This window comes from Lepisosteus platostomus, chromosome 8 (genome assembly GCF_059453375.1).
Source record: "Lepisosteus platostomus isolate fLepPlt1 chromosome 8, fLepPlt1.hap1, whole genome shotgun sequence".
In the NCBI taxonomy this organism is placed as follows: Eukaryota; Metazoa; Chordata; class Actinopteri; order Semionotiformes; family Lepisosteidae; genus Lepisosteus; species Lepisosteus platostomus.
In genome coordinates this window covers 50,348,479-50,374,272 of record NC_142618.1, presented here as the reverse complement: position 1 = coordinate 50,374,272, position 25,794 = coordinate 50,348,479, and the positions used below count along the sequence as shown (strand labels likewise).

Here is a 25,794-nt window from a genome sequence, read left to right as displayed (position 1 = left end):
TTATTTCAATTACATTTAATTCAAATGAGCTATGTATTTATAATATGAAAGGGATATGCAATTGAAATAAAATGACGTCATATTTGTCATTCACATATGAATTCTTAAATATATATTATTTCTGTTTGAAGATCATGGAATCCAGTAAATAAGAACCTGTACATCAGATGGTGTTGTCTTTTAACAACAGAAAAAACATGCTAGAAGCCATTGTAAGGTCACATTAGCGACAAAGACAAAGAGGAAACAAGGGTCCTACAAAAGATGTCTGAATTTAACAGATCGAATGTCCACTGGTCTTGCTTGCAGCTCTTTTGTTTAGAGGTGGCTGATCACACCTTCAAAATCTTATTCACAGACTTGACAGCAGACTCATAAATTGCTCTGAAAAAAAAAGTGTTTTTATTATGGACTGTTTTTATGAACAAACAATTTTATGTTTTTTGAGAGTACCTCTATTTGTGCTGTTCCACTTCTTGTTAATGTAGTCATTTAAAAAACAGTCTCATGCAGTTTAAACACTGTTCAACACCCACCAATAACAATAGTCTTACCCTCACATTTTATATGAAACATATCAACATTAAACATCTAATTTGAAAATGCCTTTTATTACAACTAAATAAACATTTATAAATATTCTTGTTTACTCTTGTTTGCAGTGGACACCACACATATTCCCCTCTTCAATAGGGGGATTAATATTTTTCAATAACAATGAATCCCATATCTACTGATTACCTTTGAATGCTACCACGGTCCTCAGCCATGACTTCTTGATACCGCTGCAACTGTCTATGAATGGAAACAACTGTTGCCTTGATATCCGATCCTTTAAAAGGACCTGTTTGATAAAACAAAGTTGACAATATATGTCAAATTCTCAGCAGAGGCTTTTTACCTCATTCCTTGGATCTGCCACTGGATAAAATCATGTGGTATAAACTACCATGATACACAAAAAAGTTAGAGCACTGCAGCAAAAGAAAGAAAAGCTGTGGTCTCTGGAATCCCATTAACAGGGAACTGCAGGCCCAATTTCTCAGACCAGTTATTAAATCTTGGCAACAAAATACATTTCTTGATGTTAAAACAATTACAAGTTTTGAATTAAGCACAAAATCGTGAAAATTGTGAAACGACGATGCAACTTGCATTTAAGTTCCCAGGAATTGCCGTGTGATGCAGCCCTTCCTGCTCACTAGTCACTGTAATGACTAATGTAATGTGATGTACAAGAGTAGAAACAGTTGTGCAGCAGACATTTCACTGCAGAAATGTTCCAATGTGATCCACATGCAGAGTTAAGTATTTTCCAGCAAAACCGTCTTGAAAACAAAAGCCATACCTGGACATTTTGTCTATTTTGTGACGTAAATTGGAGGTTTTACAAGTTATTACTGTTACTGCAGTTTTAATGCACTCATCAATGCGGATTCTTTCTAACCCTGAATTATGAAAATAGTGTTGCTGTTTCCCTTTAAAACAATGAATCCTGTACAAATTCTGCCTATAATAATCTCCTTTCTGATCATATTATAAAAATGTTGAGAAGGATAGTTAAGAAATAGCTTCTTCTTGCCTGAAAATTTGAACACTTGCTGAATCAGAATATTTCACATGCAGAAAATTATTTTACCTTAATTTACAACTTATTGCAACATAATTAACAAATCAACCATAGAACCCAGGTAAATTGAAGCCAGAACAAACCTTTATAATTCATAAACAGGAAAATACAAAGTAACATACTGTACTTACTGATTAATGCCAAAACGTACAAGACTGAAGTCAATCCTGTTAATCCATCTATTGCTTCAGATTCAATGGACTCATTTGTCTCAGTCAGAAATGACCTTAAAATATAAAGCAAAAGTAAATACTAAATTAAAATATCATTTTTTTCCCCCATTTGTTTTATGTATAAACAAATATTGTTTTTTTTTTTACCTGGTTAAACTCGAAGATTTAAAAATTACGGTCAGTAAGGTTCTTGAAAGTGGAGGCAGATGCTGAACTGTCTCTGGAGCTGCTACCTCCTCTGCCCCTGAAACCTGAATATAAAATGAATACACATCTTTTAGCTCACTTAAGCACAGAATCAGAACCAGATTAAAAGTCTGAAAGGTTACACAGAGGGGCACCCGAGTGATTTGACCAGTGAAGGTGCTCACTTTCTCAGGCGTTGTCTGAGCGAGTGTCATTAGGGCTGCACTATATCCAGTGTGCTCACATTGTTATCAATAAGAGCTATACTAGGCTTCCATTCCATGCTAACAACTCCAAGATTCACAGTGGAAAAATCCGGCAGAAATATTGCCAGAAAATGGCAAAATAGTATCTGTCAAAAGATTTGTGCACGGTCTGCATCTTTCCCATACTGGTGGTAAGGGATGCATTATAAAAAATATCCCTGATAGGACATGATTGCTGGAGATTTCTGATCAGTGCTTTTAGGAGTTAGTGTGTAAGTAAGAAAACATTGGATGTGCAAGACTGACAATACAAGCTCCCTAGAATCTAAAATCTGTGGACAATTATGTCATCATTTGAGCCATAACTCATGCTAATCATTCGAAGAAAATGTTATTTATATTCTTCAGAAAAACAACTACCATATTGTATTCACATTGATACTCCTTTGAGATTTAAAATTCATTAAATAAAATGTCCTAAAAATCTTCATGTCATGGAATATTAATTTAAATATCTTATCTTTTTTTAATAATCATCATTGCTTAAGACAGGTTTGTCTTTGCAACCAAAAACAAAGAATGTGATTCAAACTGATGGAGGAGGAAGGAGCAGGGAATCATAGGAGGGATTAGGGAATTTCGGAGCTGAGAGCTTTGGAAGAGAGAGAATACGGACACCCTACAGTAAACTGAGGAAACTTTTACTGCTTTCAAAATCATACGTTCCAAGAGCCAGCCAGTCAGCTGTAGACATTAATACTATAAAGTCTTGCTCACAGCTCACACGGGCATTTTATTCCACACTAGAACCAGCTTTGTCAGTTCTATGGTGTATACAGTAGTCTAAATCTGTGCTAATCCATGACAGGACTCTGGCTCTGGAGGGCTGCAGGCCGTATAGGTAACGTACAGTGATTCAGTGAGTAATGACACAGAAACAGAGGTAATATAAATCGATTAAGTGAACAACTGTTTAAATCAAGTCATTAAGGAAATAGGATGGGAAGGAAACCACAGGGCACGATGGCCCTTCAGGACCAGGAATTAAAGTCACTGGTTTAAATCAAGACCTTTGTCAGGTAAATCACTTGGGAGCAACAGAACCACTCTCTACTCCTCATCAATTCAAGCATTCAAACAGGTCAAAAAAACTAAATTCACACCAATACCAAAAGGTACTTTGGTTTAGTGTACCTCAATGCAACTATTTTATTCCTGGTGTGGAATGCATTTCAGTTTGCTCTCCAAGCCGGCTGTGGGGATTTCTTGTTCTGGGCTCACGTGTGCCGTTGGCTGATGTACAACAGCCCAGCAGACACGAGGCTTTTTGCTTTTGATGGCTTGATTTCTTTGTACAAAGATAAAGGTGCAACACCAGCCCTGTACTTGGCTGAATTCACAATGTGATTACTAATGAATACTGATTTATTCCCTGTGCATTTGCACTTTTTGCCAAGTGCAAGTGATGCTTTTTAAGCAAATGTGTTCAATATTTGTAGCTGGAAAAAAATTAAGAACTATGCACATACATATTTTATAATACGATTACATTAAATCAAATGATAATAAAGGTCCTACTGTAATTTTATTATTGCATTATAATATCATATATTAAAAAGTATACAATAGTGGTATCTGTACTGGGGCATAGAGCTCTAACATGAACTCCATACTGCTTGCAGCACTGTACTGAATAAACACAATTTAATGAATAAGTCAAAAACGCTGCACTGAAATAAAATCTCACCTTGTGCAGGAAATGCTTCAATTCCACAACCACTGCAGCAATGATGGTTGAGAAGACTGCGGCTTTAACAGCTGTATTTGCTGTGTGCCATTCTTGAATAACAGAAAGAAAATCTCCCAGGGCCATGCTGACTGAATGGCACACCTAAAAATAAGAATTACAAGATTAAGATAATACTACCATATATATCACACAAGTCCTCATTATGTAATGAAGTAAAGGAGAATGGAAATTTTACAGAGAGCTCTGCAATACCCAGGAGATGATTCTGAAATTCAATTTGAGAATAATAATGATTCGAATGAAAGGATGTCTTTACCAATACAATTGGGCCACTGCGGTCATCAGGGTGAAATGATGAAGACAAAACATATATTGCTACAGGTCACTGAATGATGTTTTATCACATCCTGTGTTTCCCAGTCCCATTGAGTGTTATCTTCGAGTGTGCCATTCAAACAAACCCTTGCTTTACAATGGTGACTGTGGCAATTTGCTTATTAGTACAGCAGTACTCATGCATGCTTTAGGACAATGCTTATCTTTTCTCATGGTAAATATGATACATCAGCACCACCTTATTTTGACACAAGAATTCTCCATTTCTACAGGAAAAATGCAAGAAACATATTGGTACAGTATATTATGCATGCATTTCCCACCTCCAGCCCCTCTTCGCGATTTTTCCGTAGTCTGCGTGCAACGGCTTCCAAACTCTTCTGGAACACATCGGAGACGAAGCTGAGAAGAAGGGACAGGTCCTGACTTTGACTTTGAGCACTCTGAACCAGGCAGACCTCCGCGACCTCTTTCAGAATGGAAATCAGCGATGGCAGGAACACGTGTCCCCTATCTGAAAAGCCAAACATACAGATGATGTGAAATAGGAAAAAACTCCAAAGATTTCTGAAAGTGTAAACGTATTACATTTACTTTGAGGGTGAAACCGATGAAAGCGAAAACTCTGTGGAACATTTAAATTTGGATAGACACCTCAAGAATGGAAAGGTATCACATGCAATTCCAAATCTTGTTTTCCCCAGAGATTTAGACTAACTTGGTGTTGTTTCTGTGTTGTGTCGTTCTTACATCCCCCTGCTTACTTCCACAGTTCTGCCCCCAAAACCAGCAGAGATATCTGACCAGAGGTCAGAAACCTTCCACCTGCATGCAGTGATTTGTGCCAAAGACATCTTATCAGATAGCTTGGACAGAACCTCACAACATAGCAGACCACAAATTCAATTTTGAGAATAACAACATTACTATTTTTAAAAAATATATGGAGCACAAAAAAGAATTCCATATTGTCAACTTGTTCTGATACCACTGACTTTTAGGTCAAGGATGGGTAGCACTATACACCCATATCTTAAGGAAAAATAAGAATTTTTCATTCTTTCCCTTCCAATTACCCATCTTCAACACAAGTTCTGTCATAAAGAAATCTTAATGAATCTAAAGTTGATCTTAATTAACAAGCTTCTTAATCATAGAGAGGTTAATGAAATAAGAAAGAATAGTATTGTGACTCTTGACGCAATATAGTCTTATACATGTTTCCATGCTTCAGTGCTGATCGACATCTCTTGCACAAATCACATGCACTGTGTGTAGAGTGTCACTTTCCGATGACAATGGTAACTAAACCCAAACTTTCTGACCTGCATGCAAACATAGCCGATGCCCTAGTTCCACATAAGCAGCTTCTTTCTGGTCCATCACTCACCAGACTGAAGCACAGCTGTGCAGAAACGAAGAATCTGTCCCTTAAATTCTGTATCCGCAAGGCCCACCATTGCGGCATCCTTGCAAACGTTCAGGAAGTCCTGTTTTCATGAAAAGACATAATATGGTATTTATTGGACAAACACCCACCTAATATGCTGTATGCAATCCTGTAAACATTTTCCCCATTTGTGTTTTTTTTAGAATCCAATTTTTTAAGTTATATACCCAGGTGATTTGAAATGGCCAATTGTGTGTTTATCATGTCTTAGCAGACTTTTACACACCCTGTAAACACACACTGGGGGAGAATGAGTACTGTAAATGTGGGCAGACTTGTCCAAACAACCCCTCCGCTCATCTTTCAGAGATACATAACTCATGGAGAACACTATCAATTGTTTGTCGGCTTTTACTGTACATATATAACACATACACTACCAGAGACAAACATCAAATGTGATTTGCCTGCTTCAGTGTTATAGAGCATTCCTCAAGAGTATGCATCATGTTAAAATCTAAAAAGAAACTTACTTCCACGGCTTGTTTTGCTACATCATACTGCTCCACGGAGACCCTTTCTTCCTCAGGACTGACGAGGAAAGGAAGGATCTTCTCAGTAATCCATGCTATACCGCTTTCTAGGACCAAGAGGTAGCTCCTGTCACCTGAAAACTGAAACATTTTAAAACCGGTTTTAAAACGCTTTCTAAAAACGGCCATCCTCCTGCTGTCAGTAGCGTTCCAAGTCAGCAGGGAAATCCTACATGTTGTAAGTCTGAGCTAATGTTTTGATAACTTTAAAATAAGAGCTTTCTACACTCAAGTCTAGATTACAAAAGGCCCACATACCTTTTCCTGGAGATGGATACTCAGACGGCAGTGAAGGTTGAAGGCTCTGAGCGCAGTTTTCTTGTCAATCTGAGTGGGCCCCACCTCAGTAGAATTGATACATGTGTAGAACACAACCTGAGAATAGCATAAAATATCAGTATTTCATTAAGAACACACAAAACACTCTCTCTAGTTAGGTTAATTGTGTTAATAACTGTCTTATTTATTCCCTCAGAGCCTCGGTTTCCATCTGGGGAGCATTTCTCACTCCTCTTCTCCTGGGAAGACAGACTTTTCAAGATCTTTTCTATTTGTAAAAATGTTAGTAGTGTATTGGGACACTGAAATTTGCTGTGCACTACTGAAAGCTGTAGTTGTGTAGTAATTAGTATTTAAAATAAAAAGTATAGAATGTATATGTTGTCTATAGAATAGAAGTATAGAATGTCATATGGTGTTTCTGGGTATTATTTTGCATACATCTTCAGCCATGTTACAACAGGACTCTTAATCTTTATTTCAGAAATACAAATTTCCTTAGTTTCGTTTGTAACCTATTTAAATGTAGTTCCTGAAACACATACCTTTGTAAAACGTAAAAATCATTTAAAACTGTGACCTGAAAAATAACACCAAATAATGCATTCTTTAGCAGCATGATAAATTACACGATTACTAGTACCTTCAGTGCCCCCATCGCCTTCAGAAGCTGGTTTAATTTCTTTTTCTGAACGTCCAGCAGGAAGGACCGGTTCATTCTGTGAGTGATGAGGTATTCAATGTAGTCCAGGCCTAAGTCAGGTTTGACCACAACTGTCACATTAATGCGCACTCTACCCTGGGTGTCTTTTTTGCTCTGTTGAAGACAAAGCAGATAACTGTTTTCAATAAAAATAAACATTTGATGTACCGATCACCCTCCCTATACCACCCCCACAAGCTCTGCTTGCTATCTTACCAATTTCAACACCTGTCCGTAATTGGGGGGGAATGGAATCTGCATTTCTGAGAAGCTGTAAAGTGTAACTTTTAACCGAACCTTTTTCTGTGGCATGGCCTCAGTCAGCCAGTCCATCACGACCTCCAGGATGTGTCCCACCTGTCCCCAGCGACAGAGGCAGTCGATGAGCGTGGAGTACTGGGATTCGGCAACTCCATATTCTAAGTTTCTCAGCTTGGAGAGGACACCGCAGCTGTGAAAAAAGCATATAGTATGGGTTCAACTGACTGGTACAAAAAAGGAAAGAGAAGGACAGGAAATTAAAAAAAAACAGACCTGAAAGAAGGGATAGCCGTGGCTGGCATGAAAGATGCCATGAGGATCAATGGAACCAAGCAACGTTGATCCTGTAGAGAGAGAAGTTCAGTGACATTAAAAACCCATTACCCAGATTGTAAATATTCATTCCAATGATGTTTTTCGCATAGCAAACAAAAGAAGTTTACAATACAATGATATTAGGTAATGTTAAGAATTGACCATACCTGAAATACACGGAAATATGCAGGCAACACCGATGCAAACTTGCTGGTGGTGTACTGAAGGGCTTCTTTATTCATTTCAAGAGACTTGCGAATACTTCTCCACAGGATCAGCACAACCTCTAGTAAGCTGGCCATTGTTGAAGTGTCATTGACAGAGAGGACGTCCTCCAAAATCTGAGAAAAAGCAAAGAAAATAAGACATGTGCGACACTCCATCATGGTATTATACAGTAATGTTAATCAGCTAATCTGTTTAGCAAGATCAGTCTCAAGTGTCAGGAACCTGTGCAAATATATACTATTTAACCACAAATCAATTGCTTTTGCAGTACTTTTCTTGCCACTATTTTCAATAATAAGGATATATGTAAATATTTTAAACGTGGGATTTGGACTTCATGTTCTTCCACAGAATATCCTGAATCAAGCACCAGCCCTTAAGATTTTTAAGCACTTTTCACAGAAGCAGCATTTCCCTACAGCTACAATATTTAATTAATGTAATAATTAGTAAATTTTATTAATCACTACATCTGGACCTAATTCTTAGTACTTACTAAGACTAGACTTGCTTCTGTATCACTTCTCCAAACCACATTAACTTTATAGGTATTATCCTTTGGAAAAAGAAAACCAGTTTAAATCTCACCCTCACAGGTGGGGGATGACTTCTAATACACAACTATGGAACATTACTCAAGATAACTAAAGGTTATGATAGAAGTGAGTCCTTTTTTATCTCTTTAGTTCTTCAGAAGCCATCTGCAGGAGCAAATATAATACATCAATGGGAGTTAACTATCTATTCTGGGACCTGGAAAGCAGAAACTGCTTTAGTGCTACTCTGAGTGCATGTGAAATGGAAAGGCTGAAGTCATTAACTCACACTGGAATTCTCTTTGTTGCTGCTTTCTGCCTCGTCTTCGTCGGCTGTTCTCTGAATACAGGCATTCAAACACCGCCGGATTGTCAGCATCAGTTTGGCTGGAATCACAAGATTTTAATACAAAAAAGAACATTTAATTCCATTTGCGTTCATATCACACTTGGCTGTCGCCAAAATCAGTTACAGCAGAGACAATGCAGGACGCTGGTTCACTATGAAATGTGATATCTGTTTTTCTGTTCATGGCCTCCCCAGTAATGCCCTTCTCAGGGATCCCTGGCACATCAGCATTCTCTCTGGAGTCAACTGGAAGGGGCACTTCAGAGGGTTATCAAGGGCCGTAAGAAATTATGTTACTTCAGTAACACGAAAAAAGATAATACTGCAAAAAAATTTAAACTCAGCAACAATTTCCAACATGTGTCTACAAAATTTCTTAACAGGCTGCCTGCAGTTTAATCCTCAAACTCACAATAAGTTAAGAACAGTTTACAAGTCTCTACGGGAACAGGACACTAAACAGTTAATAAAAAAACACCCCTTTGCTTTCATTGTATATTTTATTAATCATCAGACTACTAGGAGTCCCATACTTATAAACTAATAGTTCCTTTGGTGGACACCTGAATCTGCTGCTAAAAGGTCTTCACATTGCACAGAATTCCGTCAAGGAATTTCTGAGACTAACGATTTTGTCTGCACATGATTTCGAAAAAAGCTTGCTCCTGTGCAGCATTTGTATTTTTGCTGCATGCAGGTTTTATCCTTGAAGCTGGTCTCACGCCTCCAAGAAATCTAAAAAGAAGGGTTTTTGGTGTATCAAAAACACCAACTGTTAGAATAGATTAGGAGGCATGACAGCAGGCACTGCAATCGGGGTCACGCCGCAAGCAAAGTTTTGTCAGTTTAAAAGTCTCAAGAACAATAAATAATCCTTAATGCAATCAGACAACTGTAAAGTTGGTGTTACAGTATTTCCTTGATGTACTGTGTAAATTCGAACCTGTAGGGTACTCTAATTCACTTATTATCATTGATGTGCACTATCTATAAATATAAAAAACTACATACTGTACATACAAAAGAAAACAATCAAACTAAAACTGATATGGATACATTCATATAAAGAAAATCTGCTGTAATATGCCAGACTCCAGGAGCTTCTAATGTATTACATCTGGTTAATATTAACATCCATTAATAATTTATGAGAAGGTTTTAAGGCTTGCACAACTAGTGTTAATGGGCACTTAAATCTCCATTACATATCAGGCTAAGTATCCCAGGGTGTGTTTAAGTGTGTAATAAGGAGAAATGCAGAAGTTGCCATTTTAATGCAACAGTTCTTTCTATTAACTATGAAGGAAATGAAAATCCCTGTACTGTAAAGAAGACTGCAAACTGTTATGATTCACAGATCCTTACTCTCAGCAAAATGACAAACACTAGACCAAATGATGTATTTAAGGTAAGAGACTAGAGCAAACCTGCCTTTGAAATGTACACTTACTGACAGTAATAATAATAATTCTGTTTCATATTGAATATATGTATTAAACTGGGGGCCTTATCGAGAGATTTCTTCAGTCGGGTTTTCATCCATAAAAGATTGAGAACATCTGCTTCACAGTGTGTGAAATTTTGTCTAACAGTTTTATACACATTAAAAGACAACAATGTATTACATCCTTCTGAAAACACTACCATGAATTACCCTAAAACCCATAAAAATCACTTCTAAACTTAATAGTGACATACAGTACTGTAAATGCATTCCATAAGCTCACCTATATTGGTAGGAGCAGTATATTCATGGGTGTACTGGTAAAACTTTCTGGCTGCCATGGGATTCATCTGAATTATGGTAACACATCGCTCACACCAGACTTCTTCCGACATGTTGACGGGGAAGAAGGAGCTGAAGAGAAGGTTTACAATCCTTCGAGAAACAGGAGCTGAATCAACCTCAAGTCTAGCCAGGAGATGCTCCATGGAGCATACCTTCCAGAACTAGAAAAAAACAGAACCCACTTTTTTAAGCATTATCATAAAGCTTGACAAAAGAAACTTGAAAAGACATCTTGCTACTGTACACGTTAAATGGTTCGAAAGGTATCTTCTGCTAACAATCAAGTAAATACCCTAAAGCAGAAGGCTACAGCAACATGCTTGAGAGAAGGGTCCATTTTGGTTATTAGTTTATCCTATTAACATAGGACCATTTTGACAAAGCTCAATCCCTTGCCACAAAAGCTGGACACCTTTACCTCCTGTAGGGCTATCATTTCCAGAAGGACATTCTTCCTATGTTCATTCTAAATAATGTTTCTAAAGATTCAAACAGATAGTTATCTCCTTACTACAAAACCACCATGTGAAACTCTAGGAACAAACTTCTCTTTTGTTCTGTTTATTTAAAGAAAAAAGAAAACCTGTTCAATTGTGATTCTGCCTAACTGCCTACCAGGCACTTTACATTAAGATGGAGCAGATGAATTTGAAGCAGAAAATGAACATCCCTCCATTGCAAAACAGAGCAAAAGTTTCAAGTTCAGGTTTTGCTGACAAATATTCACTTTATATTTTTAAGGTATTTATTATTTTTGCCAATAAGGAACGGCATGCATCTCACCTTGGCAGCTTTGACAGCTTTAATCTTCAGCAGCAGTTCTATGAAGGCCACTCGTACCTTCTCCGAGGTGTCATGGAGGCTGTTTTTCAGGACAGGAAACAGCTGCTCCAGCAACGGGTGGCTCAGCTTGTTGTCCAGAATCATGGTCATACACTAAGGATTAATCAAAGGGAAAAGGAGACTCAAACAAAGACAAAAGAACTGGTGAATTCGATCAGGATTGGAAGAGGGTTAATTTAAATACACAAAGGCTCTGTACTGTGCAATGACTGGCTTACATGGACGATGAAAAACAACCCTATCTGTAGTCACTTTGTGTACAAAGGCACAGAGCGAAGGTCCAATCCCACCTTGAAGACTGAGCAGCGGACATCAGCAGAGCTCACATCAGCAGCCAGATCCGTGACCAGCTTCTTTAGAAAGTCTGTGAGGATGCTGGGAGGGATCATTTCCCAATACTTTGACGTTATTCTGCAAACACCCAGAACTCCAGCCGAGCGGACCAGTGGCTGAGGGTCCTCTAGGAGAGACTGTTAAAAACCATACATTTTATTTCCTGTATCATGGAAAAACATAACAAACTAACAAAGTTTAAAGTGGAGTCAAATAATTAAATGTGCATATATACTATACTGTATATGCGTCCTCACAGGGGTTTCGGAACTCCTATTGCAGAAAGGCATCCAAAACCAAAAATATCCTTTAACTTGGAACAGTCCTTCGCCCTTCTCTCAACAGACTCTCCTTCTAAATCCTCTCTATGTGTTTAGAGATTTCACCTTTTCACACCTCTCCCGCTTCCCCTGAGTTTGGAAACTAATTTTTGCCCTTTTACTCACTGTTCTCTTCCCTTCATACCAACTCTAGCCTTTGTTCTCTAACACCTTATTGATTTACCGTTCTCTCTCTCTCTCCCTCAAACGTTGCGTTTCTTTACTGTTCAGCATGGAATAAACCTTTACTTGTTCCTTTGCAGCCTACTCATGCTGTCCCAGCTACCTACTTGTACGTATATAGTATATTATAGTATATTGCAGATCTTATCTTACATACTGTACGAAAACATTTATCAAGCATTTAAATTAATCTACAGAACATTTTCTTCAAATGATGAGTTACGTAGGAACACACTGCAAAACAATGAAGTCAGACCACAGTATGTGACACATGGCCAGACTTTTAGAATTCAAGTGCTGTTGCTTATGCTCACCAGTCCTTTGTACTTCTAAATGCAGTTACCACTACTGTCTGTAATAAACACCTAATGAAAAATTACAAATACTGAAGTGTGGTCCTATAATTACGAGTGCTTTAATTTAACGGTACACAGAGTTTACAGTGCTCTGTGGGATCACCCCTTTAGATTTGATCCCTATTGAAATTTATTGTAGATAAGAAAAAAAAGACTGGTAAGATTCCCTTTGTTCATGTGTTATACAAGAAAAAGGTAACAACTTACAAACAATACTTCAAACTGCTTCTGGATTTCGCTGTCCATGTCCTCATTGCTTAAACTGGGATCCTGAATGGGGAATGCTTCTGTGAACAGTAATGCAGCATTGGCACGGACTTCTGAACTGCTTGCCTGCATGTTTCAAGAGTGTTTTTTTTTTAAAAAAAGATGATAGAATAAAGAAAAATAAGGTTGACATAAGCCTCTTAAATAACATTAACATGGTTCTACTTCAAACATTTGACAAACCTGGATTAAGACTGGATGTTTAGTCAAGTTTTCAGTATTAATCTTGTGAGTAGGATTTGAATAGATTATTTTAATTCAATTTAGAAACTTGTTATGAAGCCAAATGTCTTTAATGGAAATTGGAAAATGGAATGCCATCTGTCTCTGGAGATTGCTCATTTCTTTTTTTCTCAAGTAAATATAGTATTTTCTTCCATGTATAGGACAGGTAGTTTAAATGAGTCGAATAAAAAGGACATGTACAGTACAAGAAAAGGCTGTGAATACAATTCTGCGATATTCAACAAAAGTTGTTGTATCTCTTTTAATTTATAATGCATGTGATTACTGAATTGACAATTGTATAGACCCTGAATTTGGATTTTTGTTTATGTAATGTTGTGGATTTTTATCGAAGAAGAGCCAGGAGAGGTATTCTCATTAACTCAGTAAAGTCTTCATTCATATTGCAATATGGGAAAAAGCCATCACCCGTCTGTGCAGAGAAGTGAAAGCTGACTCAAAAGCAAGCAGGGAGAGCCCTTGTTTTATATCTTTTTTAAGCTGATGCAACACTTCAAAGACAGGCAAAGCAGTAATTTTCCATTCCTTATAGGTTTCTTCTTTAAGCAAAGAAGAGCAGTTATTCAAATAGTTTCTCATTCTCCCTTCTTCAAGCAGCGGAGATAAACATTATTAAAACATCCCGTGCCCTTGATGAGTTGGGTGCTATCACACTTTGTTCTAAGTATCCAGCTGCTTCTGCAGCACAGCTCTGTCCGTAAACAACATTTTTAGGATAAAACACCTTTTCTCAGTAACTTTCCATTACAGTAATCATCATGCTCATATCATTAAATTAGATCCTGATTGTGTAGTTTTGTTTTAGAAACTTCAATTTCCTTTCTTCTTTGACAGTCTGAAAATTATTTTTTCCATACTCCTCAATAATCTCACATATACTTGATGGGTAAGTGTTTTATTTATGATTTTGCATTGTCTATGCATTTTAATTCTGTTTGCAATTACTTATGTTTAGTGTGCAGCACATCTGGCATTGAGACACACTGAGTAGCCTATAGTAATAACACTAAGTGAGATCCAAAATGATAGAACAACCCATTCTCACTAAAATCATCTATTGACACAGCAAGTTCAGTACAGTGCTAAAATACAAAAGTGGATAAAATTAGTTGTTACACTACAAAATGATTCAGAAATCAGCTTTCAGGAGATGAGTTTTAAAAAAAACTACAAGGCTGCAGTTTCTGATAGAAACTGCCAAAAACCTGATTTGTCCATTTTGAATACATTTACTCCAAATGTATTCACATTACTTCAATATGCAACCATTGAAGTTTAAATGTTAAATGTGTTGCTTTTCTCCTTCATCAGTACAAGCTAAAGTCCCTGCAACTCATAAAGTCTGAAATAGCTCAGACATCTGTGCATTGTGAGTCTCATTAGCTTCCTCGTACAATTAGAAGAGGAAAAACTGGTTGACATCTTCCGAGCATTAATAAACATTAATAATTAATAACACTGCCATATTATATTCTTTAAAAAACATTATTTAAAGATGGAAAAAACAACAATTATTTTTAAAAATGTAAAGGAATAACTATATAAATGAACTGTTATAATTCATAAACAGACATCTGCAGTGCAAGTTAAAGGCTAAATGTAGACTCTGAAGAGACAATAACAGTGTTTATAATGATTTGTTGTCATTTTTACTTACATATTGTGATGAAAATGGTACTTATTTCAAGTAGAATGTCTTGATAGATGGATTATAAAAGTGTATCTTTCACTATGTCTAGCTGAAGATTTTAAGGATTTAGGATTTTTCCCGACACTGCCATACTTTCTCATAACTTTATATTTGACAGAAGAAAATTATATTTTTCTATCAGCAAGGAGACATCAAGGAACAAATCCTTATTCAACAATGACATCCTATTTTGTATTCTTGAAGAGGGAGCAATTGAAAATGTGCAGTGGAGTTAATTAATCATGTTAATCAATCTCAAACTTTCTGCTTTTCACCCATGAGTATTTGAGGTTTGTCTTTCAATTGAGTTCTCACAGATTATATTCATACCACTTGCATTTGCAATTATTTAAAAAGCTCCAGCAAAGCTATACCTTCAGTTAATAATCTACTATATTTCATGTACGATTTAAAAAAAAAATCTTAAAGTACTCTGAACAAGAGCTGCTTTTAATGGAGTGTGCTTAAAACAGGACTTAACATTATGGAAGTGATGTCCTTTGTATGAACACCCCAGATTTTTCTGTAAATGCACCAAGAATTTTAACGTTTTTCATGTTTTGTGTTGTAATATGAACATTTACCTTTAGCCCTCGCCAAAGAATGGGCTTGTATAGTCTGTACAGCATTTCATCAACTCCTTGGCGCAACTTCTGGTTGTGGAAGTAACTGAGTATCTAGAGAGAATATGCAGGTTAAACACTGGCAGATCTTAAACAACTATAACAAACAATTGTTTCCAAAGCTCTTTACATCAGGAATGTAAACAGTATTTTTTTTTTTGCTATCTCATTTTAGCTCTCCCCCGTTGTGTGCATTCTATTGCTTTTACTCAATGTGAATGTTCGTGCTGAGCTCTGCTCTGAACTCCACTGTTTTCGGACATTTTCAACACACAGCGCTAAAGTACAACTTACCCATCAAAAAGAATAAACCCAGCACACAGGAGAAATCTAAATTACAGTAGAGCGGTAGACGCATGCACATTAATGAAGCCATAACCCATCCAAAATGAACAGAGGGCTTCCAAGGGGCTCTGCCAGCTCAGGCACTTGATCTAAACGCAAGCTGAGGCAGATATACGTGCACAGATGATTGTCTCATGCCTGTATTATGTCATTAGCCATTCTTCACTAGGACTCTCCAGCTGGCACACATCTGGCCAAATACCCGTGAGGTTGCACGGACTTAAGTCAGCAAGGACACCCTCAGTGCGGAGTACAAGAGCAATCAGCGACTTGTTGGCTGCCTGTGAGTTTACAGTGCTGCCAGCAAAAGCTGCATCAAACTTGGCAAACTCACTTCGTAAAAAAGGCACAGTGAAGTTCTTAATGTATAAAGGGGTGAATGGCTTGCAAGCCTGTGCCAGAATAAACCTGTGTGTTGTTCTTTAACACAGCTTTCCTCTATGGTACAAAGGGTGGTAATGGTGAAATCCAACTTGGAGAGCACAAGAAGAGATATAAGTCTTCCAAAATGTACAGTAAGAACAGCTCTTGAATGATTCCTTAAGTTCGGCTTCCAAAAGATGATTTAGCTACAGGACTGGAGTCATACACTTTCAGCTCTTTGTGTAAAATAAGTATTTTCACAATGTCAGATTAGTTCCATTTAATTTCTGTTTACACTCCCTTGTTCCTGCTGTCCAAGATGAAATAGACATCTGTGTGGGCTTTCTCACCTTTCACAATTTGATACAGACGGTAAGAGCTGAAATAAGGCAACACACTCACTATATGGGGAAAAGGCAAATTTACCTGTCGCACTTTAGAATGAACCGGCGAACTCCTGTAAAGGTGAATGCCATGCTGCATGAAATCCTGGATGCAAACCTTTTCTATTTCCTAAAAAAAGGATAATTAAAAAAAGGTTAGAAACCACACTAAAAAAAGACAAGCTTCCATTAACTAGAAGTAAAAACAGATAAACAACAGCTGGTTCTGTGTTAAGGAACAACTTCCTCCAAATAGGCTGAGGCTTCCTGCTAGTGCTTAAGAGTTACACTACTTAAGTCTTCGTTTACTAATCTGTTTACAAATGCATTACACTTATGATTTGTTCTACATTTGTTGTTAAATCAATTCTAAATACGCCTTTATCCAGAAATAACCCATCTCAGGAAGTCAACAGAGCATGGACTCACGCATGTCTTTCCTGCTCTCCAACAGCTTACAGATCCTCAATATATGGATCCAAGCTCTTTCTACAACACGCATACTATTCCAAAGCGATGCCCGAAGAGACTCGTTCGCATATTTACTGTGCTTCTCAATGAAAAATAAGAGCAAAAGCAAAATAAGATACGCAAGCAAATGATGACATTTAGAATTTAAAATTATTTTAGAGTTAGTAGACCTTCAAGAATAATTGGAATCTTTGCAGTTTTGACAATTGTTTTTTTTTGTTGCAATATTTATAAATATTTTTCACGGCATCATGTGACAAATTATTACTGGAAGCTGCCTTTGATGGTGACTGATATTTTGTGAAAAACAAATTAAATACCTCTAAGATGATCCCCGATGCCTTCTTCCATGCTCTAAAATATATTTCAGCCACATGTACTGTGATAGATCTTTAAAAAAGAAAAAAGAAATCAGTTTAAATTGATATAGTAAACATCACAAGGGGACAGTAAGGCCTGTGACCAAAACACCTTTCTGTAGTCATTAAAATACCCATACCATACCTTGTGCTGTTTATGTAGGCCATGCTCTGTCTAGACAGAGATATAAACACAATCCCAGCAGTGTCTATTCTAGTGTCATTGCAGAATAAAATGTACTGGATCTGTCAGGGCCAAAATACATTGTCCATTCTCCAAAATTTGCAACAGGTAAAATATGTACTGGAAGCATGCCTTCATTTCCCAATTTACCTCTTTGACACAACTTGCCCGAAACAGTCACTGTTGTTTTCAGACACATGGGCCACACTCGCAACAGATTTGATATAGTACTGTAGACTATTCCTGGGCAGTGCAGCTTGGCCAGGAGCATCCTGCACTGATATGGACAGTCAAGTTGAACATTGTCATTTACAACTTCAGTGCAGAGGCGAAACTTGAGAACTGGAGACCGGCTGCAAGTACCCATATAAATTCCAAGGGCTTATAGTATGGTTAATAGTACCAAAATATCAGTATAATTAAATTTTCTTAAATTGTACTCTGTGCTTTCATAATCAGGATCTGAGGACTAAGAGCAGCATTAAAGGGGAACTGCAACACCATATTTATATTTTGGGGTTAGAAAAAATCAGCATCGATGAGTGTATTTAAAAACCACAATGAAAGTAAAATGTACGCAATAACTTGCAAAACCTCCAATTTATATCAGAAAATAGACACATTTCCAGGTATGCTCAGCGCCATGTTCTGTGATTCAGAAAGAGGTAACAAAACTTCCGGCAATGCGTTGGGGCCGTATGACATAAGCAGGCTTGTGAATATGTATTTTTAATCCAATAGAAATACTGCTTTCGATTTCGAGACGGTATGCCGACAAATACTACTTACTTGTTAACTCTGCATGCAGATTACATTTCTGCGGTAAAATGTCTGCCACACAACCTGTACTAATTTGCTCCTAGGTCACCATGTATCAGTCCTTAGGGTGACTAGTGAGCAGGAAGGGCTGTATTACGTCACAATTCATGGGAACTCAAATGCGAGTTTGCAACAACATGCCGACTTACAGTACTTTGACAAAGTTCACAATTTTGTGCTTAATTCAAAATTTGCAAAATTATTCTATGTCAATTAATTTATTTTGTTACCGAGATTTAATATCTGAGAAATTGGCACTGCAGTTCCCCTTTAACAACCCATATGTATATAAAAAAGGGAATATCAAGCTTGAAAAAAGACTTTATGAAGGAGACTTAGGAGTTTATGTTGACATCACTTAAATCTTTAAAGCAACGGGGGAAGAAATAAAAAAACACTGCTAGGATATATAAAGTACAGAATTAAAATTTAATCAAGGTATTTTATGGTAAAACTGTACAAAGCACTAGGAGATGCTGCACTCCAGTGGTGGAGGAAATTGTTTCTTTTCCATATGTATAGTGTATTGGGCTTTTTTTAAATGAAATTAGGTAAATAAATAATATTGTAATTACTGACATTGTACAATGACCACATTTAGAACATTTTGTAAAACATTTTCAGACAATGAAACACAACTAAACGAGACAAATGGAAAATCACTTTTTCTCATACCGTGGTAAAGTACTGTATAACTGTGTGTAATTATTATGCCAAAGATCAATTACTGTATACAGTATATAACGGTCTCAGCAATTGGAAAACTATTTATAGGCAGTGTAATTCTAATTACTGGTGATACACTTACTTAGGGAAGAACTGAAGTTGATTTTTGATTGTTCCATGAATCATCTTTACAAAATTCACATTCCAGCTAAAAACGTAAATCAGAAACCTTCTTCCCTGTTAACAAAGACAGAACAGAAAAGAAAACAGTGGCTGTCAACGCTCAGCGAGAAATGTTGAGACTCAGAATTGGACTCAGAAAGAGAAAATGTCTTTGCATATCTACCTCGTCCCGTTTAATGTGGTTCACACTGAGAAAACACTGCAGCAGCAGGTCACTTAAACCTTTACCGTCTTCTGAGTCAAAGCTAAAGGTCAGCAGCACTTCGTGGAGATTCCATAAGCGCTGCAAATATGTGGCCTTCGAATGCAAAAGAATATAAAGCATCAGAACAAAATCCCCAGTAGCAAAGAAGTATTATATTAATCATTTATTACCTTCGAATAAACGCTCAGATCTTAGTTATACAGGATGTTAGTAAAGTCTCGCATTAAACTTATGTTTTTATTGTCACAAAATATTAGACAATGTTTTCGTCAATAATAAAATCGCCTAAAAATTAATCTTTTTACAGCTAGAAAAATTAATATTGACTTTCAAGAAAAAAATATGTTCTTATACTCTTGTGTGCGTATGTGTAGGCATGTATAGTTTACCGTCTCCTATAATGAATAGTAACCTATGCGTTACAAAGGGAATTCAGCTTCCTAATAGGCTGCAATATATTCAGAGTTGTGCTCGGCTAAACTCTAAAACAGGAAGCCGATCCAAGAATGCAATTTACTACATTGCACACTATATCACTGAGGTAGGTACAGTATCTATACAAAATGAGTTTAGTTTGAGATTGAACTGAATGTTCAAAGATTAAATGAACACCAATTACTTAAAACTGTAACACTATTTGCAAAATAAGTGTATACAGCACATGAAAGAATAAAGTGTTTGTGTCAGCCTATGAAACCGAATAAAAACCCATTCTTGTGTACATTACCGGGTTCTTTAGTGAAAGACTTCTCTCCAAAAGCCCTAGAAAAGCGCTTTTTCCCAGCTCGTCCTTTCCTTCCAGTCCTTTCTCCCACCACTGCTCACAGAAGCGCTGAATTGAAGCTTGTACCATCATTTCCGAGGGCGGCACAGCACTCAGAATCGCTGACAAAAAGTCACAACAAAAAAAACTGAGCACTCCTTATTTATATTCCTACCCCCCTCTTCCATCGCCTGAAAAATAGACTAAAGGTCGTGGTAAAATTCCCAATTAAAGTGAGAAATAAAATATACTACAGGGAATCAATGAAGACTCCCCTGGCATGGTTGATAAAACATGACATTGATGATACGAACGCCAACAACCAAGAGTTGGACATTTTGGACTATTACCTTAATTTGAGAAAATCTTTCACAGGCTAATCTAGGGATATGAAATATACTGTTTCCTGCTACATCAGGACAAAAGACTGTAGTTCCCTAACTTTTAAGATGTTAAGGGCTTATTCTAAACTACCTTTACAGTGAATAATCCAGACTCACTTACCATTTAACATATGGGCACACCCAAGCAGAGCATCGTAAGCATCATCATCTTGCATTACAGTTATTGAGGCAGTAGCGACAGCTGTCACAGCCTCGATTATGGCCATGGTCTGTTTCTAAGTAAAGAAGGGGAAAAACTGAAGCAAGCAGACATTTCAAATTCTTTAAGAAAAGGATGGACAAAAAAAGAAGCAGAAGTTTTTTTTTTTAAAGGGGTGATCTGACAGGTGATGCTGGAAGTGTTCCGGATCATTTATGATTTTGATGTTCACACTTGACTACACCTTTTCTTGAGTGGCCTGCAATACAAACTGTTTTCTATGATACAAAAATGCCTCTTTCATTTTTGAACGAGGCGCCTTATTTGCACATCAGCACAAACCTTTGGCGCACCTTCTGTCTATGTTAAAGCATTTTTAATACCATGTAATCTTTCTGTACACTGGCAATATACAGTAACACCCACATATGTATAGACCTGTATACATGTATACACCATAGCTGTATACACCACGTCCTGTAAAAACCATGAAGATAATGAAATGCTGATTGGGTCAAAGAGGTGGACTATTGAGAACACCTCACGTTTTGTCATTTTGGTGTTCATTTCTCATCATGTGACACCCCTTTAAACACACCCTAGCTAAATTTTGTTTCCCCGGTTAAAAAAAAAACACAAAACAAAACTGTTAATTATGAAATAAGACAAGCTGTTTTGCACTTAACATCACGACCACCTTGCTTTATCAATTATTCCAGCAGAGCGGCACTAATTACTCATCCATGATCACGTCCAACTTGCATTTTAGTCATGACGTTCATTATGTATGTTTGGTTAGGCATTTATTTTTGACATTAGTTGATTAATGCATCTGACTATACACTTTCCAACAGAACAGAAATGTCTGTGCAAGCATCTATATATTCAGAGGGCAACACTGGGATCTAGTGAAGACAGAGAGAGTGGCAATTGCATTTTAAAGGGAGGGTATACTGTGAAATCAACCCCAAAAAATGCAGGAGGGGGAAAGGAAAACCCTCATTATCTTCTTCTATACTTACTAAGGCCGGCGGAAGTTCCACTTCCATCTCATCCCCACTGTCATCGTCCAGTCCCTGGTTCCACTGCTCCACGGGGAAGTCCAACAGTGACTCGGTTAAGAGCGCTTGCAGTTTCCCCCAAAGCAGCTCCTTCTGCTTTGTAGGGAGCTCCTGGATGAGCTCCGGCAGATCGAAGGGCTCCGAACTGTCCTTCTGTAAGAAGAAACGAGTAAAATACGGGTTTAAGGGTGCATCCCAATAAACTCATATACTGTAGTATCACAAAGGGAAACCAGGATACAAGAAGAAATATTAGACGGCTGTTTTCAATATACAGCCCCTAAGACCAAACCTTAAATCTCAAGAGATTTTAGAGAAATGCATTTGATAATTAAGCTACTCCTCTCCATATTGTTTTACAAAAACTGCCCAGGGTACAAGAAAGAAACCGGAAATGTTTGACCTGGAAGAGCCTGGCTTTTCAATAAAAAGAATAGAAAGTAACAGCGCAAAATGTAGAGTTATTATGGAGACCTTGAAAACATTTAACCCAGAGAACCAGGTGGCTAAGATCATGCAGATCATTACACTTTCCAAGTGTAAATCAAGGGGAGTAAATCACATACCAAAAAAAGCTTATGAAGATCTTCTCCAGTTTTACAGTCCCTTTCAACTTTTGTATTAATGTAGAAGTCAAAGAGGTAATGGCAAAGAACAACAGAAAATACTTTTGCCCACTTACATTTTCATTCAATTTAAACGTTATTAGCAGTAGGTATTATGTCGGTTCATTAAGAGGTTGAAGAATTTATTTGGAATATTCAGCCATATAGGTCGATTTTGATGTTACAAAGATGAACACGGCAGGCAAGCAGACATCAGATGTACGGAACGGTTAACAGTGAGCACTGGGATAAAAGTGCTTTGCTTTCCTTCCTTTTTTCCAGGTTGCCATATTCTATCACATAAATTGCTTAATATATGTTTTAATATATTTTGCAGCCAGACATGTTGGCTGCTCTGCTGAATAGGCTGCCCACAGTGCTATGCAGCTTCATACTGTAGATTTCATTACATGGACTGTGCTTATCCAATTGTCAGGGAAGCTACCTGTATACAGTGACACTGGATAGAAGGATTAGGCTTTTAGGAGGAGCCAGGGAGGAATATTCTAGTATCACATCTTCAAGAAACTGAGCATAGCAAAGATATTGTGGATTGTTATATGTTACTTTTATTTTTTTCTGTAGTTTACATTAAACAGGACAGCACGTATTGAGTAATACACTTTACATGTACAAAGCATTCATATTTCCAGTTTGGGGGAAAACTAAATAGTCTATTAATTCAAGAACTATCAACTCTGGTTCTTAAATAGCTGTATATGATATATTGTGGGATTTATGAAAGGCTATTTTCCCCAATCAGACTCAGCTCTGACTTGATTGAAAAGTATACCAATAAATTCCTTAAATTGTCCTTCTTGTTTTTCAAAGAAGATCAAATTTACAAGAGGTGAAAACGTTCACATACAGTACACTGCAAAAGTTAAATTTAAGAAGTGGAAAAAACAAAACATCAGCAAATTTACCTTACGAGTTGACCTAAATAAGAAGGAACTCTAATGAAATAACATTAATAGATACAGAGTTAGCCCTGGACCAGGGATGAGAAACCCAGGATTGGACAATGCTCTGGAGTGCATTTCATCCAGGTAATTAGAAATTTGGACCCGTGACATGCAAAAGTTTGTTCTGTCTAGATCAGTGATTCTTAGTCCTGCTCTTGAGAGACTCCTGCCTCTTCTTGTTTACATCCCAACTAAGCCCTTAACCACAAATATTAACTAGTGGTTGTAATTGATCTTCTTGCCTGTTTAGACTTTTTTCTGCACTCAACCCTTGGTTTCAAAAAGTAGCTAAAGTATATAGCACATTATTCCATCGACATCAGCATACTGACCTTTATGCACTCTCCTCAAACTGCTAATGAAGAATTTGCTATCTTTCCTCTAAAAAGCTCTTAATAGGCAAACCTTCTCTAATGAACAGCACAGGCAGGAATGACAACGTACAGTATCAGAGACTCCCACGATTCATCCTAAATCCAGATGGTTAAATTAAAGAAAAAAAAATATCAACTAGCCTGCAATTAAGAACTTAGCTGGAGATGAACCCAGGAGGCATGCTGTTTCCACAAGATCAAGAGCAAAAACCACCGGTCTGACAAACAACAATCCACTATTTCACCCTTAATCAGACTGTAGACAACCTGCTGTGTGGCTACAAAAGGAATTTCAGTTTCCAAATCTACATAATTCCAGCGTCTCTCATTGAATTAAAAGCCTGAAATACTTACATGGAGTTTTAGGAATTTCAAGAACTCCTCCACATTCTCTTTGCTGACTGAATTTAAAAATTCCTCTCGTTTTGTCATATTTAGATGCCAGCACCCCAAGTGCTTTGCTGCAAAACAGTGAAAAATAAACACAAGTTGTGTCACAATGTCACAATAGAAACAAAATACATGGTCCAATAAATCCAAGCTGAGAAAAACATGAAAAATGACATTTATAATATACCTATTTTAATTTTCCAACATAGAACTCTGCAAATCGACTATTAAATCCATAAAAATGATTGCAAAATGTAAATGTACACATCTAAGCTATTTTGGACATAATATAAACTTTATCACCACCAATATTCATCTGCATTAAATGTTAAAGTATGGTTAAATTAGCATTAAATCCCGTTTTAATGCATTCTGAATAATAAGAACAACATGTTATTAGAGATGCAATTCAAGCAGCAAGCTAATGCTAACCATAACAAACCAGGGCATTATGATACAGTAGAAGTCTGTCCATCTTAATGGTTCAACAACACCCAGGTTACAATATACTGTAAGTTTGTTTAAATAATACCATGTTATTAAGAATAATTATCCTATTAAGCATAATAGGGCTTATTAATTATTATATGACTTTGATTACATTTGCACTTCATTCAATATATGGCATCCACTGGAAAATGCAGCTTTGATCGGGATAACTACAGTTATGTCACTAGTACTACAATTGAAAAAATGCATTAAAGCATCCCACAAGGCCAGTTCTGTTTTAAATGTAACGCTGAACGTCAGTTTTTAGGTGGCAGCACATTTCTTAGGTGTCCTAATTCCCCTCAATTTAGAGAGGTCTATTTCTATTTCAGTGACACCGTACGACAGTCGACAATGTACTACAATCTCAGGTGCTTTCAAGAGTGACTATATTTCACAGAAATACGCTGCTGATTTACGTGCAAAGGGTGATTATCATGTTTACAGTTTAAAAAATTGCTTGTTCTCTCTGTATTTTGGGACTTCATCCAGTGTAAGCTGAGGTTTGATATATCTGTTGTCAAAACATTTTTGAACAAGCACTGCTATACCGCAAAGCAGCTAATGAGGACTGATATTTGCAGTAGCGCTCTACATACTGTAAGTTCGTTTCTAGTGCTGTTTGTCCTGCTGGACAAACCCGCCACTTTATCTAGATAACAGCATTTTACATAGTTCACAGCTCTCGATTAACTAAAATAATACAAACCCATTATCATAGCAAAACATGTTCAGTCATGAACGTGATGTGGAAATCATATTATGGTGGAGAAATCAGCGTAACGTTGTATGAGCCTTTGGATAACAAATCACACTTAAAAAAATAAATGTAAAAAAATAACAATGAGCGGAACAGCACAAATCATTTATTTAATCGCCAAACGGCTCACAAAATTAAAAGAAAGGAGCTACTTACCAGCAACAATTCTTTCCAGATACTTTTGCTTTTCTCGTCCCACTACCCTAAACAGTTTACAATTGCCGCGCAAAATTGAATTTACTTCTTCAACTTCCGCGGGTACCTCGGCCGTGCGCGCCCTC

The 25,794-nt window shown here is 37.1% G+C and overlaps 1 protein-coding gene across 1 annotated transcript; it reads right to left on the bottom strand.

Moving 5' to 3' along the window:
- On the bottom strand, nt 1-25,794 carry ncapg2 (non-SMC condensin II complex, subunit G2). The gene is made up of 28 exons (XM_088643831.1): nt 25,670-25,794; nt 24,229-24,335; nt 21,892-22,083; nt 20,831-20,945; nt 20,291-20,448; nt 19,522-19,656; nt 19,318-19,412; nt 17,468-17,537; nt 16,720-16,806; nt 15,547-15,639; nt 12,967-13,092; nt 11,858-12,037; nt 11,508-11,660; nt 10,663-10,885; nt 8,876-8,973; nt 7,990-8,163; nt 7,781-7,851; nt 7,544-7,697; nt 7,187-7,360; nt 6,523-6,639; nt 6,205-6,345; nt 5,672-5,771; nt 4,605-4,795; nt 3,943-4,086; nt 1,951-2,054; nt 1,762-1,856; nt 742-844; nt 1-384 (listed from the first exon to the last, which is right to left on the bottom strand). The coding sequence occupies exons 2-28, from the start codon at nt 24,304-24,306 to the stop codon at nt 333-335; spliced, it is 3,423 nt and encodes a 1,140-aa protein (XP_088499957.1). The 5' UTR covers nt 24,307-24,335; nt 25,670-25,794; the 3' UTR covers nt 1-332.